At 47.4% G+C, this 18674-nt stretch overlaps 1 protein-coding gene across 1 annotated transcript in view; it reads right to left on the bottom strand.

Annotated features, from left to right (window-relative positions):
- Nucleotides 1–553: 553 nt before the first annotated feature.
- The window catches only part of Vat1l (vesicle amine transport 1-like), a 161135-nt gene continuing 143014 nt past the window's right edge, over nucleotides 554–18674 (bottom strand). Inside the window, exons 8-9 of the mRNA XM_005409340.2 lie at nucleotides 3553–3636; nucleotides 554–3106 (exon numbers count right to left, since the gene is read on the bottom strand). Coding sequence (XP_005409397.1) covers nucleotides 3008–3106; nucleotides 3553–3636 — 183 coding nt within the window. The 3' untranslated portion in view covers nucleotides 554–3007. The remainder of the gene's footprint in view (nucleotides 3107–3552; nucleotides 3637–18674) is intronic.

The raw sequence follows: 18674 nt of genomic DNA, 5'->3' as shown, positions 1-18674 counted from the left end.
CCTCGGACAAGTGCAGTAGCCCTCTGTGCTTGCCTTGTCATCTGTGGAGGGGCATAATGGTCAGAAAATTAGTGCACGCATAGCTCTTTCAGCAGCAAACAGTAGGTGCCTTACACATGTTTGCTGTTATAACTGTCAGCTTTATTATTATGGATGCCAATATCAGTAGCAGCATCCGTATGTTTTCAGTGCCTCTTTCTTCCAGTGCTTTTCTTGCTTGAGGGAATTTGAATGTCTTAAAATGCTTTTAACTGACAAATAGTTGTATATATTTATCATGTACAACATGACGTTTGGAAAGAGAAACATCGTGAACCGGCTAAGCGAGCTGGTTAACACTTGGATTAGCTTGTGGACTTATGATGCTAAACGTCTTTTTAAAAGCTTGCCTCAATTCAGCTCCTGCTTTCTCCTTGGGCTCTTTAGCCCTCACCAAGGGATGTCTAATTGTGTTTCTGATTTTTCTTCTCAGTCACCCATCCCTGGCAATCACAACAGGGGGCTGCTCATCCAACAATTATTTACGTGGAGTAAACGATGCCAGAAGAGGAGATGCTATGCTGAATACTTTATTTATATCTTTTATGTAAACATAATTTGCTTTATAGGCACAATATAACAAAAGCTCTAAAGCCACAAACACAGTAGACAATGTTTCAGTTCACTCCAATCAAGCTTAACCTACAGAGAAGCCTTCACAGTTCTTTAAGGCAAACTGAGACGTTCTTTACACTTCCTTCAGGAAAACAATCACAAGCCAGGAGAGAAGGTGCTTAAAATGAGAGTTCATGGAATGATTCACTGAAAAGGGTTCTCCCTTCATTCTTCACAGCAGAAATTGATGCTGTTGGTCAAACTCTAGGTTTCTCATTCTGATTTCTGAGGATAGGGTGGTTGATGGATTAATGTGTGATTGTTGGATTAACTTTTCTGGTTAAAAAGCAGGTTTTGGAAGGGATGACCTTTTATCTTTTGCTCTGGACATTGTGAGAACCATCTGGATTCTGAACACGGTCAGTTCCCCCTCTGTTGGGGACAAAGAGCCCTCACGGGGCCAGTAATTCTGATTCCTTCAACCCTACAGAGTGCCCTTTCTGCCTTACTTAATAGGAAAACTAGTTGGACAGTGGTTCTTTTCATGAGCCCCTTTCAGAACAGTTACGGGAGAAGCACGAGCCATCAGATGGCTTTTCCCAAAGGTGCTGGGGGCTAAATACCCCATTATCTCTCTGGAGAGCCCAGAACTGGGATACCGGTGAGTGCAGGCGTAGGTAGGAAAGGAGGATGACCTTGACATCCTCTTCTGAAATATTCTCATCCTTCAGCTCATTGACTTTCAGCACCCTTTCTTGCCTTCATATTTTACAAGTACATTCACCATGAGGAGAGACTCCCTCCATATAAATATTTGGCATAAATAAGTCATCATCACAAGCTCAGAGGAGGAAAAAAGAACCTGGTGAAAGAAGCGACATTTGCTACAGAAGGACTTGTGAAATCAAACAGGAAATTGTTGAAATGGATTTGTTCCCATCGCTTGGGGGAAGAGTTAGGTCCACACTACATCTTATTGGTAGAGAAGCTGGGTGCTGCAGGAACCTCCTTATGCCTTCAAGAATGCTAACCACATGAGCGTTTGGAAACCCTCTCACTCTTCCATCACACAAAGTAAGTGGGGTGCTAACTCCATGGCCCCCTTTGTGTTTCTAGCTTGGTTTGTGAGTGGCAGAATTAACCCTTTGGTCAAAAGGACTGGAAGAAGGGAATGAAGAACTCCCTTGTGGAGACACTAGGACTCCTCTTCCTCCAGGGTAACTATTTAGCTCTCAAGCCCAGGCAAATGGCATAGGGTGGGGGTTCACAGGAATTTAGGAGCTGTGCAATCAACAGGGCATGCAGTCAGAGAGTTTGGCCCCTGATTTGCAAGGAGCAGGGGCTCTACAGAATTGGCACCATGATCTTAGGTATCAGAGGGGAGAATCCACATCTGGCAGATGCTTAAGAGCAACTGTTTTTTAATCCCTAGAGTTTGTCACATGTTGGAACATGCTTTGGCAAGACAAAAGAGCACTCACTGAATTTTCCGAAAACATGTATGGCCTAGAAGGAAGGCCTTCCTTGGGGGAAGGTGGTTTCTTGTGACTAGGAATGAAAAAAATAGGAAAATCGGTAAAATATGCAAACACGGGAGAGTCTTCATAATGACATCTGAATTAGTCCTACACATGAGGAATTTTCTTAACATACAATATATATGGCCGTGGGGAGGATATGCTCATGTCACATGGCCTCAGAGGAGAAATCTCTGTGACGCATCCTCAAACGCATGCTGTTGACACATCTCCTATCCTAAGAAACCCACTCCTGTCCCCGTGTTTAAGAATAAGAACCAGCGAAAGAATCCAGCCCCAGAGGGTCAGGGGAGAGCAGCTCAAACCTGTGGCCTTGAGACTATGCGATGAATGTAACCAGTTACCTCATCAACGGAGAGAGCAGAAAGAACTATTTGGAGAGTGTCTACATTTCTGGGCTCACAAATGCCTCTCCTGGCCTACTCTCTTTCTGCCAGCCCAATTGGCAAGTGCTCTGGTCAGAGGTATGGGTGGCTGGTGGCAAAGAGTATCACTGGCCAGAAGGGTAGGACCTGCACCGTGCTCCGTGACAACACCTGTCCATCCACACTTGCTCTCATCCTGGGGGTTTGTGTTAATTTGCAAGGGTTTCCTAGAGCCATGGAGAAAGACCTGGAGGTGGATAGTTTTGATACAGGGGAGAGAGAAGGGTGCAGCACACAGCTCAGGGAGGGACGTAATACTGCATGGAATGGGATTGGCACTTAATTCCAAAAAACAACAGTGATCAACAGCTTCTTAGCTCAGCTGACTGCGGACAAACACGACACGCACTGGACTACAGCATTTGTTCACTGGGACACAGAAGAGTTCTCACAGCCGGTCCTCTTCCTCCGCAAGGTCGGTCCTTCACGTCCTTCCGCCCGGGTCTTAGCTTACTGGATGAAGGGCATCCGCTCCTTGTTCTCGCTGTCGCCCTCGTGGTCTTCCTCCTCTTCCCCTGCCTCACTGGTCTCCGTGCTGTCGTTGGCCATCTGGAGTGGGTTGAACAGAGGACATCACGGATGGCTCGGCAACCCACCCCTCCCCCTCTCTGAGGATGTGACGAGGCCCCGCAGGAAGAACTTCCTCGAGAGAGTTCAGTGATGCAGGAGAAAATGCACTCGAGGGTCCCCCTAAATACCTTACCTGCTCATTCACAGTGAGGAGCGACTCCTTCTGATAGATATTTAGCATAAGTACACCGTCATCACAAGCTTACAGCAGGAAATAAGGCAGCATGTGATGGGTGAGGTGGGGAGGGAACTGCCTTTCCTTCTTAGCCGTGCTCTCGACTCAGACTAACCCCTCATTTCCGGAAGTGTTCCTTCCCCCAGATCCCCTTACCAAGCCTGCATTCCCTTCCACCCCGGCCGCGTCTAGACCTCATGGACCTTTGGTCCACCTCTTATGCTGAGTGATCTCTCTGTTTTCCACTCACCAGCGGAGTGGGGGTCTTTTCTACATCCAGAATTAACTTTCCGATGTTCCCTCGGTCGTGGATCCGCTGCATGGCCTCCTTCACCTGTGAGAGAGAGAGGGGAGAGACACGTGGTGGTTAGGGGGACCGAGGCTAAGGTGTAAAGGGGGCCCGGAAAAGCCAAAGCGTCGGCTTCCCGCCAGGGGGCGCTGCAGCCCAAGTTTCGTACCCCAACCAGCAATGTAGGTTGGACTTGGGTGCAAATAAATTCTGGTTGTGCCATCCACACATTCCGATCCCGTGCAAAAGTCTCCCGGGTCTAAAAAAAAAAAATGAGCGTTATAGACTCCTGAAATGTGTAGAAAAATTCCTTTTAGAAAAATAGGTGAAGATTCCCTGGAGTTCCAAGAGGTACAGGACGCAGGGTGGCAGGGGATGTCAGTCAGACTGTTTTGAGCAATGGAAGAATTCTGAGGACCCTTTGAGCCCTTCTTACTTAAGTGTCATATGACTCTGACTCATGATTTAGTGAAATCCAGCACCCAGGGCTGAACTGCAGTCAGGAAAATTCCCACAATTCCTGGTTATTGGGAAGAAATTTTGCCTCCATCTACGGGGAATTCTCTTTCAGAATGAGTATTTTGCCCACAATAGAGGACCTGAGGTGCCTTTCCAGTGTTGGTGGCTTGGCAGACCACCGGATGTCCCCTGGGGCTCTCAAAAAGAGCGGGTGTGACAATCCATTCGCTATGAGCGCTTCATTCTGTGGCTATGCGTAAAATGAAAGGTAGGGGGCGCTGTGGTAAATCGGGTGAAGAAGGCATCACAGAGCCCTGGGAGCTTTGTCCTCCACGTCTTAGTGAAATCTTAACGGAAATGCAACATCTCTTAATTTTTTTTTAAAAAAGAAATTTATGCTGGGTGCGATGGCACACGTCTGAAATCCCAGCACGCTGAGACAGGAAGATCGCAAGTTCAAGCCCAGACTGGGCAATTGAATGACTTGGCGAAACCCTGGGGACACAATTAGAATCGAGCTAGCCTAAATATTTTTCTTAAAGTCTCATATTTTCAAATATTTTTGTTCATTCAGTTCACAAACAGTAAATGTTACTTCTAGGCTAGATGCCGTAATTAAAGAAGAATTAAATAGTACAGCATGGTCCCTGCCTTTGAGAAACTCGCCCGTGGCTGATGGAGCAGTGTTTGCTTACACAAAAACCAAACCTTTTCTCTTGGATCCAAACTTGACAGAACCATTAAAACGTATGCATTCAAATTGCTTTTCTCGGAGTTTATTCTAAAGACATAATTCAGGTTTCTTTTGTGGGGGGTACCACATAAGAAATAGTCATTTTGCTTTAATGTCAAGACATCAAAACAACTTATATGTCACCAGGAAAGGGGATGGTTAAATAAACAACAGCGCTTCCATTTATCTACTGAATGGAAATAGTGTGTAGCTTTGAGAAATAGAAAGATATATGCAACTAATTAGAAAGAATACACAGCAGGATTAAATGCTTTTGTAATACTGCTAAGTGGGAAAACTGGCACTGTTTTATTTAAATCTCCATAAAACATGGATATTCTAAAACAACAAGAAAGGGAGCTATACACACACACACACACACACATGCACACATGCACACATGCACAACACAAATGTAGGGAACATGTGCTTTTAAGTATAGTGTGCAAATATTGTTACTCATTACTATGTTATCAAATTAATATTTTAAATTAAATGTTTTTGGGCCAGGGATATAGCTCAGTGGCACAAGTGACTGCCTGGCAAGCACAAGGTCTGGAGTTTGATTTCTGATACCAAAAAAAAAATTAAATATTTTTAAATGCAGCCTTTGGGTAATTTTGTATTAGAATAAATCTGTTTTATAGACTGGCGGTGCCATATGATTGTTAAATTTTCTGACCCTGATATAAAATTCGGCAGCTTCATTGTATTTCTGGGGGAACTTTACTTTCTGAAGTTCTTTCACATTTGGTCATAATAATGGCTTCCACAGTTGTCCCTCGGTATTTACAGAGGACTGGTTCTAGAACACCCATCACTACCAAAATCTGTGAATGCTCAAGTCCCTTATACACAATGGTATACTATGTAGGAAGCGTGATCAAAAATGTAGTGAAGGTTTACTTTTAAAAAATTTATTAGATCAAACGTCACACTGCCATCGCCCCCCTACATACACCCTCTCATTTCAAACACACTTATCCCATCATTCTTGCCACTTTCTGAAGCATCTCTGGACGTCTTCTTTCATGAGTGTCTTTAGTTGTGCTGTTGCGGCTGCTTTGATGTCCTAAACTGGTTCAAAATGTTTCCCATTTTGACTTAGGGGAAGAGCCAGAACTCACTTGGTTCCAGACCTGGTGAGTAAGTTGGACGAGGATGCACCATCATGTTCGTATGAGCCTGCCTCTCTGCTGGACGGCAGTCGGTGGCAGAATTCGCCTGATTTTGGTGACACCTTCACATAGACTACACTTGCTTCCAACCGCGAAGAGCAGACGTGCAGGACGCCCCTTTCAAGGGCAGGTTGTGGAGGCTGCGACTTCCACATCACAGACTCCCTCACTCCCTCCCCCTGATGATACACCCTGCCCGGCTGTAGAGCTCCCCATGTGGTGGGAGTTGTGGGGACTCCAGTGGGCAGTCGCCAGGAATGGGGATCTGCAGCCCAGGGGCCTCTGAGGAACTGCATGCTGCCAACCACCCTGAGCGAGCTGGGCAGCGTATTCCAGTGGGCTCTTAAATGCTCTGAGAGCCCCACCTGCCACCTCAGCTGTGGCCTGGAGAGAGCCAAAGATCCTGGCTCAACCACAGCTTGGAGATTCTCCCCTCACAGAACCCAGGAGATCACAATGCTGGTGGGAGCCAGCGCGACTTGGGAGTAAGCAGAGTGACAGTTATTCCATATATTCTCCCTTTACAAACATATTTCTTGGCTTGGATGATATACGACTCCCATTTCACAGATATGTACCCTGATGCTAAGAAAATAGAAGCAACTTGCTGTAAGATTTACAGTTATTGGTGACATAACTGTGGTTCAAAGTGAGGTTGTCCCTGGGGATATAGCTCATCGGCACAGAGCTTGCCTGGTAAGCACAAGGTCCTGAGTTTGGTTCCAGTACCAAAAAAAAAAAAAAGTGAGTTGTTCAAGACCTCAGAGCCAGTGCTTTTTCCCAATTCCACCCAGACTAAGCCGCTTCATTTGATTCTCAGAGGCGGAAGGAAGTACGGAGTTGCTAATGTCTCACATAATAGCTTCCCAGAATTTGGTTGTTTACCTTTCTGCCAAGTCATTACACACCTGGAAACTCCTTGGAGATTAGAAACAGGTTTTAAGCTGTTTTTCTAATGAGATGGAGCCCAGGGAAACAGAAAAGCTGTTTTCTCATCAGTTAAAGCTTATTGTGATGTTAGAGAAAAAAAGCCCCCTGCAGGGCTGCCTCTAATCTGCATGTTTTGGGACATTTCTTTCTGAAAGAACTGGCTCCTTGAAGATGGATAAAGGGCTGGGAGGATTTCTAAGAGATCACTTAATTCATCTGATCCCCAGACATGCTGTTAAAATTTCTATCTTTTAGCCTCCTCTCAGAGACAGGCAGGAACAGTTCTGATGACAACTTGGAAAGAAATTGCCATATTTGATCAATTCTTTATCAGACGCAGCATGTGGTATTTCCATGTGTTGCTTCATTTTTTTCTGCACACCCAGCCTCTCAGGTGTTTGCATCTGCTTTTTACAGATGAGAAATCCAAAGAGGACACTCGCCAGGGGTTTGCTGTGGCGCCATCTGAATGGGGGTGTAGCCACAGGGGGGTAGTGAGAAAGCTTGGGGTCTCCTTTCCACAACTGGTCACATCTCAGAGGGGCTGCTGCTAAGGACACCTCCAGCCGCTCACAGGTCGCATTCTGGCAGGGTAAAGCTCGCACATGCAGACTCTGCTTCCCAGTTTATAAATGGTACCCCAGTGGGTGACATCACCCGGGGAAAGCCCACAGCCCGTGGACCTTGAGCTTGTCTCTTTGTGGCTGCCGGAGAGATTTTTCTAAAGCATGCTTCTGCTTGAAACCTCTTCCTATTGGCCTCGAGGGGAAGTCGAGTAGAACTGCACTGCCTCATCCCACAGCCAGCGGCCACGCGCACAGCCGTGCTGGGGATGTATGGGGAGTCTAGTGTGCCATACACACCGGACTCAAAGACGTCACCATCATAAAAAGAAAGCAAAAGAATTGTTGACAACAATTAAATGTTGAAACAACAACACGTAAAATACAGTGGGTTAACTGACACCCAGGCAAGTTGATTTCTTGTGCGTTTTTGAATGGGGCAACTGGAGAACAAAGTTCTGTGCGTAGGTCACGTCACTGTGCCGGACAGCTTTGGACGGATATTTCAGGAGCTGATGTCTGCTGCCTTTGGGGCGTCACTGAGCTCCTTCTTCTCTTACACTCCTCACTCGCACCACCTGAGATGTGTCGGAAATCACTGAGCCGGTGGTTGTGCTGCTGTGCGTCCGGGGTCCCCTCCTGGAGCACCCCGGTTCTTGAACTAATATGGATTTGTCTTGCACCTGTTGAGTTAGACATGAGTTCTCCCACAGAGAACTGGCTCCTCAGGCCAGCCAGGGAGACCATCAGTGCCATGGGCTTGTGATTGCCATCCCAGGTCTCCTCCGGTCAAAAGAACAGTCCTGTCTAATACACAGTCCTGTCTAAGGAAGTGAATGACCACTATGGCTAATTAGCCAGGCGAAGGGATGTAAAAAGAAACCAATGAAATTGATCTTAATAATATATCTTCTTTAAGCAAGTATAACCAAAATAGTATCATTTAAACATACACAAGGGGTGATCAAAATATAGTGTATGTTTAAATTGTAAAAAACTTATCACAGTAAAAGACACATTGTAAAGTTAAGAACTGTAAAAAGTACAGTAAAATTAAAAGCTGTATTACAGTAAAAGACGCATTGCCAAGTATGATGGTATGATTGTGCTAGAACTGAGGCGAGCATTCTGAGTCCTCTGAAGGGGGTTTGTGGCAATGTCCCTTTTACTGTGATGCAGTTTTTAATTTAAACTCTCACTGTATGTTTTGATCGCTCCTTGTTGATCATTTATGGACATTTCTGTCAAATAAAAACATACGATGTGTCCTTGTCCACCCCATTCATTGGATCTGGCACCGTGTGACTTCTGGTTCGTCCTCAGAGTCAAAACACACCGTGAAAGGGAAAGATTTGGAATGGATTCAGGACTTCGAGGCAGCCATGACAGCATGACTAAAGACACTCGCCAAAGAGAACCTCCAGAACTGCTTCTGAGAGTGGCATCAATGATGGGATAGGTGTGCCATCCTACGTGAGGGGGAGGGTACTTTGAGGAGGACGATTGGCAATGTGGCTTTTGCTGTAACATATTTTTAAAAAATTGAACATTCACTGTGTTGTTTCATCTAAACTATTACTGTGGTTTTAGAGTTTGAGTACTCTGAGGACTGATAGTCCGTCCCAGTTCAGACCAGCACACCTCACATGCTCAGTGGCCGCAGTGGCTGGCGGCCACCATGTTAGAGAGAAGGTCTAGGGCAGGCCAGGGTGTCTGCCTGAGCTCCCGGTGCACAGCAAGCTGCTGCACACCATGGCCTGCCGGATGAATGAGTGAGTGAGAAAATGAATGAAAGAGCAGGTGGATATGTGGAGGGCAGGAGATGTCGTACGGCTGAACCTTGCGCAGTGGCCCTGGCCACCCGCTACCCCAGAGTCCAGGGGCGGCCTGTGCAGCTGTCTCTTGGTGACCTGCTTAGTGCTGCCTGGGTGGCCAGGTGGAGGCTGTTCACAGTCAAGGCTGTGGTCCCCACACCCTTCCTGCAGTGCCGCTGCTAGCCGTCAGATCTGGTCTCAGATTTTCCAGGGCAGAGGATCTTGGATGTTCTCAAGCCTTTCCCACTGGAGTTGGTTTCCGGTCTAGACGGGAGAGGGAGGGAATTTGAGTCAAGGCACTCAAACACCTGACGATGCCAAGATCCTGTGTCCAGTGGCCACCTGGGAGTTTTGGGGCACGGCTGTTCTCATGAGGCCACCCTGATGGTCTCCCAAGCAGACGGAGGCAGGGGACCTTCACCCAGCTGAGTCCCAAGCACTGCTTTGACTCTGTAACGCTATTCCACTCCTGCCCTATGCCCTGTCTTCCCTCTCTGCTAACGGACAGCAGCTGCACTACCCGTTTCTTCCTCTATTTAGCAGGGTCAAAGCCCTGCGCCAGGAGCTGGATGGAGCCGATGTCCTCCATTCTGAGAAAATCACAGCGTCCCTTATTAAGTAGACAAGTCATGATAAGTAGCACCTCACACCTTAAAAAAATGAGCCAAGAAGGGAGTGGGTGGTGTTCCATGATGGGGAAAATATGACGGGGCCTGAGCTGGCTTAACCAGGGCCACCGGGGAAGCCAGCTATCCTGCCTCAGCGCTCCCAGAGGAGCAAAAGGGGACTTCCCCATTACCACCATGCTCCCTGGCTTGCCACCTGCGAGGGCACCAGCTGCACCCCAAAGCCTCAGGACCTCAGTGGGAATCCAGACTCTGGCATTCGCTAGGTGTGTGACTTGGCACGGTTTTCCCCAACCTCTCTGTGGCACTGTTTGTTTTCTGAAAAGTGAAGGTAAGGTTCTGCATACGTTTCCTGTTGCTGATGAAACAAATCACCATTACCATCATGGCTTGTAGCATGAGTTTTATTGTCTTACAGTCCCTGGACCTCAGAAACCTGCCATGGGTCTCACAGGGCTGAAGTTAAGGTCCCAGGGGGACCGTGATCCTTCTGGAGACTTAGGGCAGAATCCGTCCATCTCCTCCACTGTCCAGCTTCTAGAAGCTCCTTGTATTCCTCTGCTCATACCTCACGCCTACACCTTGAATGCCAGGAGGGAAGCACCTTCAAATCTCTCTGACTCTGACCCTCTTCTCTCTCTCTTAAGGATTTGTGTGACTGCACGGAGCCAACTGGATCATCCAGAGTATGTGCCCCATCTCACAACCCTTAACTCCATCTCATCTGCAGAATGCCTTTGTTGTGTGAGGTCACAGGATCATGGGTCTTGGGGATGAGGGTGTGGGGGTGTTTGGGGGCCAATATTTCGCTTATTGCAGATTTATCAGAAGGGCACAGGGCTGTCTTGAAGATTAACAGAATGATGTGTCCCATATCTGTCACAGGACAGTCTGTATATGTTCACCCTCTCTGCTCGGGAATAAGCATGTGGTTCACCACTAGCAGCTGCTTCAGGAGGAAACCTGGGGGCCAGTGCCCTCTGCTGGACTTAAACACATCCTCGCTCTTTTCCTAAAGCCCCAAGACTACTCCTTTCTTTATGGAATGTCCCATCTACAACGTGCCCAAGGCCACCAACTGGGGGTGGGCTCCAGCTGGATTCTGACTCCAAAGTCTAGAGGGAGATTACTCCAAAGTCCCGAGCACCTCTTCCTCCGCCTGCAAGCACATCCGTGGAGTGAGGGTTCTGTGGAGTCAAAGATCCAACCACAAGAGGCAATGACACACACTTCTAGGCCAGTGCTGGGGTCCCAGGCTTCCAGAATCCTTTGCTGCAACAGTCTCCAGAGTGCACAGGGCTTTCCACCACCATGTGAACAAGACCTGTCCTGCTGGTGCAGGTGGCTGTCCGGGGCTGGAGATGGGGAGAGAAGAGTTCCTGCTCGGGTTGGGAGCCTCTGTTTGCACTCTTGCCCAGGGTCCCACAAATGTAACAGGAAGACCTGGCTGCAGGACCCAGTGTGATGGGACAGCCAGGGCCTGGTGACTGAGGCTGCAGACCAAGGGCAGAAAGAACTGAAGACAACTCACAGCCAATCAGAAAGGCACGATGGTCTAAGACAGGAAGGGACGCCCAGGGAGGGATCTGTAACCATACAGTGACAACGATGATGACAGTAATCACAAGCACGTCTGAAGAGTGTTCCTGGGGTTGTCTCTGAGTTTCAATTTGGGGTCTAAGGTGCTACGTACTTCACATAAGGTCACTCAGCAAAACGACAGGAGCTGGACCTGAGGTCAGAGGACAGTGCTTCTTTTCTCCAGACCTGGTTTCCTTTTCAAGGAGAAGAGGAAGAACTGTGTTTGAGGCCCCTAGATGGGCAAACGTCTGGTAGAAAAACTCTGATAGAAAACACAGAGGTGTCGGGAAAAGGGGCTGAGGAGGCCCAGCTGGAGCCACCCAACATCAAGTGAGCACTGTGGTGCCACTCGGGTGTGGGTTACTCCCAGGGACCTTGGTGAACAGTCCCTCCTCTTCTCCCATGTCCATCCTGAGAATGTAGACTAGAAACTCGAGCAGGCCCAGGGATCTGAGGGTTGGGAGCTGGGCAAGGTATATGAACAAGAGGATGAACAGGAAGGAAGGAGAAAGGCTTAAGGTTGGCAGACTGCCCCGGGTCCTGGGTCCCGGTCCAGAGGACCGAATGCGGAAAGTGGAATAGCAAAGCTAAGTCTCAGCACTCTGAGGATAGCAGCCCTTTGCAAAGATCTCCGAACTCCTGTCTCTTGTATTTTGCTTCTCAACAGACTGAAAGCCAACAGAGACTGTACTTGTTTCCCCAGCCCATCCTTTTTTGTGAGCTGTCCCAGCTTTTCCCTTGAAGTTGAAGTTAAAGACAGACTTTCAGAGTCCTTTCTTAAAAAGGAGTTCATCGGGTTAGTTACTGTCATGACTGGAGAGCTCCAACCCACTGCAACTCAGGACAGGTTGGTTGTTGGGAATCCGATGAGGGCTTGCGAGCTTCAGTTTGGGGGTGTTCCCTCATCTGCACTCAGGCCCTCTGTTCATCTTCCCATGGACTGCACCTGCTGGCACCTTATCTCATGGCTTCCAGTTGGATTTGGCCCTTGAGAGACCCTGGCAGATGATCATAGGACAGAAGGCATTGCCAAGGAAATTTCCTTCCTCATCCCTGCCTTGAGACAGGTCCCTGGCAGTAACTGTGCCATTGGTGGCTACAGCTCCTGCCAGGTCCTGCTCCCTCTCTGGAATCTGGTGATGTTCTCCTTCCCCGTGTCCCTATAACAGTCACAACTGAAAGGAGAAAATGGTTTAATCTGCCTTTTGGAGTCAGAGGTTTTAGTCCACGTTTGGCTGGCTCCAAGGAGAAGCATCAAGGAAGGTGGGTGTGGTGGGGCACAGCTGCTTTCTTCACGGTGGCTGGGAAGTGAATCAGGGGGCGGTGCCCGAGAAAGGGGGCAGGGATCAGATAAAGTAGTCAAAGTCACACCTCAGTGACCCACCCAGACACACTCAGAAGTATGCAGTACTAACCCCTTGGGTGGCTCTCAAGCCGATCAAGCTGACAACTTTGCTTAACTGCCACAGTCTCTTAAGGCCCAAGGTGGGCAAACTTTCCTGCTAGCTTCTGGGCATTTTGAAGTCCCTGTTGGTTAACCCTGAACTATATCAGTGAATATTCCCTGTATTAGAAAGTCTTTAAGTCCCTGTATTAGAATGTGTTGTTTGTTTCCACTTATCTACAATTTAAAAAAAATTGCAACAAATGTATACTGAGCATACACATATATGCATTGCTAAGCCCTGGGGAGCTAGTGGTGCACAAACAAAACATCTATAAGATCTCTTGCCCTTGTAAAGCTCACAGTCTTTTGGAAACACAAACTACTCCAAGAATAACTCAAACAAATATAAGACTGCCGTTTAATTATTGCCAAGATGGTGTTATGAGAATGTGGACAGAGGATTTGACCAGGTTTGGAAGACCAAGGAGAGCTTCCCTGAAGAAGTGATAACTAAGCTGGGATTTAAACAATGAGTAGGAATTAGCTGTGCATGGGAGAGAAAGAAGACTGCTTCATGCAGCAGGAGCAGAAGGCCAAAGGAGAACCTGAAAAAAGGCGCATAGCTTTAGGGACGAAAGAGCTAAAGGGAGCATGGCGCACGTCACTGGGAAGGTAGTGGTTTCCCAACAGTCTTCCCGGAGGCACATCAGACAATTCACAGGAGCTTTATGTCTCCACTCTCCTTCTGCTCGGGTGGCTTATTTCTTCCTACCTGGGCAGTGAGGGTTAACAATGCTTCATCTTTGTTTGGGGTCTCATTTAATGCTTCATAATATTCAATTTCTTTTTGACTGGTGTGAAAGGCACAAAGTCATTAGGGTACAAATGACACCGCTTAATAACCATAGCTCTTGGCTTGTGTTATGAATAGTAATAAGTGTGGCCACCTAAAATAGGAAAAAATAAAGATGGATAATTCCGCGGCTCGCTGTGCCTATTAGACGATAATTCAAATGCACTGAGAATGAAGGAATGAGTAATACTTTAATTAAGAAGCACATCTACCAGAGTTGTCTGTGGAATATTACTCATATTAACAATGTCCATCTCCGGGAGGGATCGGTGATTGTTTAAAATCCAAACTGGGTGTTTAAAAGTAACCTGTGCATTGAAACAGGGCTTGAGGGATGGGATTTCTGATTTCTGCTAAGTAGGTGCAGGTGTCTTAAGGTGAATAAGCCTTGAGATTCTGACGGAAGAGTGACAGGAGAATAAAACATCAAGCCCAGTGATTGACCCACTTGGAAGGGAGAGAAAAGATTCAAATATTCACTTCCTTTGTGGAAGAGCTGCATGTGGGGTCTTTGCAGTAATAGAAGGCATGGATTGGGGTGGCCAAGAGAGGTGACCTGGGGCACAGTTAAGGAGATGCTGATTCCTGACTATGCAAGTGTAGGGTCAGAACCTGGAAGTGAGTGTTGCCTTAAATTTTGCACCCTAGTGGCCTTTTTTGACTCACCCTACTCTTGGTCCTGCAAAGATGTATATTATTTTCAAAGGAAAGCAGACAGTAAGGTCGCTGTTATACAGGGCAGCTAATAGAGATGCTTCAAAGGACTTTCATAGAACCCAGCAGTAGGAACACTAGCTGAGGGAAGCAATTAGAATTTCTGCCTTAGGTAGCTAAATAACACTAACTTTAGTGATCAAATACACATCTTGGTAAGAGGTTAAAATGATATAGACATTGAACTGAAAGCCAGGACCTTCTACAGAAATCTACCTCATCCATAACCAAGCTACACGATATGTTCTTGTCCTGCTATATTTTGAACTAAAGCAAAGGATGAAAAAAAAATCTAGCGAACTGTTTCCAATGTGCTTCATAAACAGTGTTCCACAATGTTGGGTTTAGACGGTTCAAGGAGAGACTCATTGGATGCTGATTCCAACATGTGAGTGAACCCCGGGAGGAGCATACAGAGGCATTTGTGACGCTTCCCCTCCTGGAGATTCTAGGTATTTCATGGAGACACAAAGAGGAATATATCATGTGTAGTTCTTTTTTTGTGGCACTGGGTATTAACCTAGGGCAGTGGTGGTGAATCACGGTATGTGTGTTGCACTGGCCTGTTTGTGTCATTGAAAGTCCTAAAAGGTTCCCCATCACTGACCCAGGGCCTCGTGCCTGGTAGATGAGTGCTCTACCCTTGAGCTACAGGTCAGTGGTCAGTTTGTTGTACAGTCTTAAAAGAGATGTTTGAGGTGCGATGGGAAGAGAAGAAGAGTTTCTTTGGGATGGGAGAAGGAGAAAAGCCAAGAAAAGCTACAAGAAACTTCTAGCCCAACACTGGAAGATACAGAAGTTTCTCACTCAGCTAAACAGAAGGATTACAAACATCTAAGGAAGTATTACTCCACTTGGGGAATAAAGAGTTAAAAGAAAAACCCAAGCTCCTGCTGCTCCTGAAGTTCGACAAGACAATAGGAAAACTTAGGAAACACACATTTAACTCACTTTTGCTATGAACCTTCTAGAAGAGTCATGAGATCCGGGAAAAAGATGCTGCATTTCTGCTTGGCAGACTCTAGTTCCTTACCATTACTGGAACTACCTTGCTTCCGGATAATACTGGTTTGACTTATTCACAGATTAACAGCCGCGCCATTCCATGATGCCTGAAGATTTTCAACCAGAACTGTCACATGAGAAAATTCATGGGAAAGGATTGAAGCCGTAGAAATTCCCAAGACCTTTCAGGGTCTTGAACATTCTCAGGGCACAGCTATCTTGGAACATGATGACAGTCTGACCTGATGATATTGGGTCGGTCAACTGAGCAGGTGCAGGTGACTTCCTTTTTGGCTGGCAGAAAAAGGGCAGGTTTAGGGCTGGGAATATATCTCAGGGGCATAGCGCCTGCCTAGCAAGCACAAGGTCCTGAGTTCGATTCCTGGTACACCCCCCCAAAAAAGAAAAGAAAAGGCAGGTTTACAGGCACTCAGGGCCCATTTTAGTACTTAGGAAGATTGAGATATGTGGGCCATGTCCTTTAGAGAACAGTCATTAGCCAAATACCAGGTGCCCAGGGTGCAGAATCAGAGGTGGCCAACAGAATCAGCATCCAAGTTTGGGACAAACTGTCTGAGAATCATGCAATGATACAGAGCACTGGAGGGAAATAGCAGAATGAGCCTATTGTGTGAAAAGTATCAGTGGTATTGCCATAGGAAGCAGGTTGTCCCCTACTTCCACTAAAAGTGTTTCTATTGTATTTTCCCACTCTGAGAGGACGAGTGGGGAGAGGTGATAGGCTCTGAACCTAAGAACAGAGTGATACAAGTGTTGTCACCTGCCCAGAGAGTGTGGGGGAGAATGGAACCTCACAATCAGGTAGATGTAAAGGCCAAGGCAGAGGTGTTGACCCCATGGGCGGTGGAGGACGCCGTTCATCACCACCACAGCAGCTGACATATGACAAATGCTTCCCAGGGGCTGTCACCAAGCAAAGCACCTTATATGCATTACCTCATTTCCTTGCAGCAACCCAGGGAGGCAAGTGGGAGTTTGTCAGGCTGTCAATCAGGGGAACATAAAGATACTCCCCCTTTCTCTGGGAGTTTCTGTGGCCCCTGGAAAAGAGCTGACATAAGAATCAAGTTTAGCAAGGTGAGTGGCCGCTCAAGGTTAAACAGCGGAATCTGGAGAAGCCAGGCTTCCACGCTAGCTCTCTCCAGCTGCAGAGACTGGTGTACTGCTGCCCTCGGGAAGGTGGGAGGGGATGAGGCTGTGGGATGCAGGGTGCTGAGCCACAAGACCAAGGACGCATTACTTCACCTGTACTTCTATGTATGCACCTTGCTTTCCCCTGGGTCATTATTTTTCTACACCTCTCTCTTTGGTGGTTTCTCAACCTCACAGCAATGGATTTAGGGTCAGATAATCCTTTGGGGCAGGGATGTTCTGAGCATTGCAGGATGCAGAACAACATCCCTGTCCTCGCTCTGTAGATGCCGGTAGCAACCCCCAGCTGGGGCAAGCAAACGTATCTCCAGGCATTGGCGAACGTCCCTCCTTGCTTCCTGGTGAGAATTGCAGCATGGTGGGAACGACCGGCCCTCTCCATCCTTTCCATTGCTCTGAGGGCTCTTGAAGAACAGGCATCTGCCTCATTTTAGCCCCCACATGACGCCACAGACAGGAACCGGAGATCTAGTTCTGCTCCATCACTAGGCCCAGAAAGAGTGTGTCATACACAAATGAAGAGGTGCTCAGTAACACACATTTTGGTCTCTGACTTTAAGACATCCACTGATTAGATTCGTTTGCTCAAAATACATCTCAAAGACCGCCCACATTAAATTTGATGTGCAGCTTTAACAGAGGGAGATGCTGGCCTCACCCTGGGCCTCTTTGTTGATGATGGGTCGGCCATCCACTCGCAGTGCTTCTGGTGCTCTGAGGTTCTCCAATTTTGAACAGAAATAGGACTGCCTGTTGAATGCCTGCCATGAGCCAGGCACTGTGCTTGGCTGACTTGTGAGAAGAACACGGAAGACAGTCCCTCTGCTTGGCTAAGATCCCTGATCAGGGAGGTGATTGCTATCCTGCTAAAGCCTCATTTAATGCTTGGCTTCAGTGTCATGGTAGGGTGGAAAGCAGTGAGAGTTATGGCTACAGCTCCTACTCCAGGGCACCAGGGAAGGGATCAGACCTCAGCTTCAGTTCTACACAAGGATCAGACAATGGCATTTCCGCTCAGCCCATGAAGAAGCCTTCAGGATATTGTTTTACTGTTAATTAAAGCCATTTCTCTCTCTGTGTGTGGCCCCTCTGAGGACACAGCAGCTGAGCTTCCTCTACTCATGGTTCAAGGGGCTGATCTGGGGGATGGAGAGGGGCCCAGGAGGTGTGGGATAAGTCACAATCAGTGGGTTGCTAACCCACAGCCCAAGGAACTGTGAGTCTGATCTTACCGCGATGTGAGTGGAAATATCGGAAGCAGAGCCGTGTGCTGGAAATGCAACCAAAGGGCCTATCTGGTTTCCAGTTGTGAGCCAACAGCTGGTAGCAATGCATGTCCTTAAACTAGAAATGGAAATCAGTGTTCTGCCAAGTGGAAAAGCGTCCAGAAATGAAACAAATCATATTTGGCTATGACTACAACCAAATAAGACACTGTTTGCATAGGGACAAGGACTTAGAAATAATACCTTGAATAATTACAAGCAGTGCACTGTTGCATGAACCACTTTTTCCATTTTGTTTGTTTGTGAGTTTGTATTTTGAGGCAGGGTCTCACTAGTAGTTCAAGTTGGCCTTAAACTTACTATGTACCCCAGGCTGGCCTCGAACTCATGGCACCCTTTCTGCACCAGCCTCCTGAGTGCTGGGTTTGCAGGCGTGCCCCTCCACCCCCGGTTTCTTCCTGTTTTTTAATGTTATAAGCACATGACAATGTTTGGGAACTGTGTGCTTCCTAGGGCTGCTTTAAGGGACCAGCAGGGTGGCTTAAAACAATGGAAATATGATCTCTCTCAGTTCTGGATGTAAGAAGTTGAAACCAAGATGCCAGCAGGGCTGGTTCCTCCTGGAGGCCCCAAGGGAGGCTCCCACACCCTCCCCTCCTGCCTGGAGGCTGCTGGCCGTCCTCAACACACATCAGGCCAATCTCCACTTCTATCTTCCTCTCATTTCTCCTCTTCTTTCCAGAACACCAGTCAGATTGCATTAAGAGTCCAGAGTGACCTCCCCTTAGCGACCTGCCAAGCTGCAGCAGCACAAAGCATTTGCAGTGAGCTGTTTCCAAAT

This window comes from Chinchilla lanigera, unplaced genomic scaffold (assembly GCF_000276665.1).
Source record: "Chinchilla lanigera isolate Chin_1 unplaced genomic scaffold, ChiLan1.0 scaffold00121, whole genome shotgun sequence".
NCBI lineage: Eukaryota > Metazoa > Chordata > Mammalia > Rodentia > Chinchillidae > Chinchilla > Chinchilla lanigera.
This window is presented reverse-complemented; position numbering and strand designations above follow the sequence as displayed.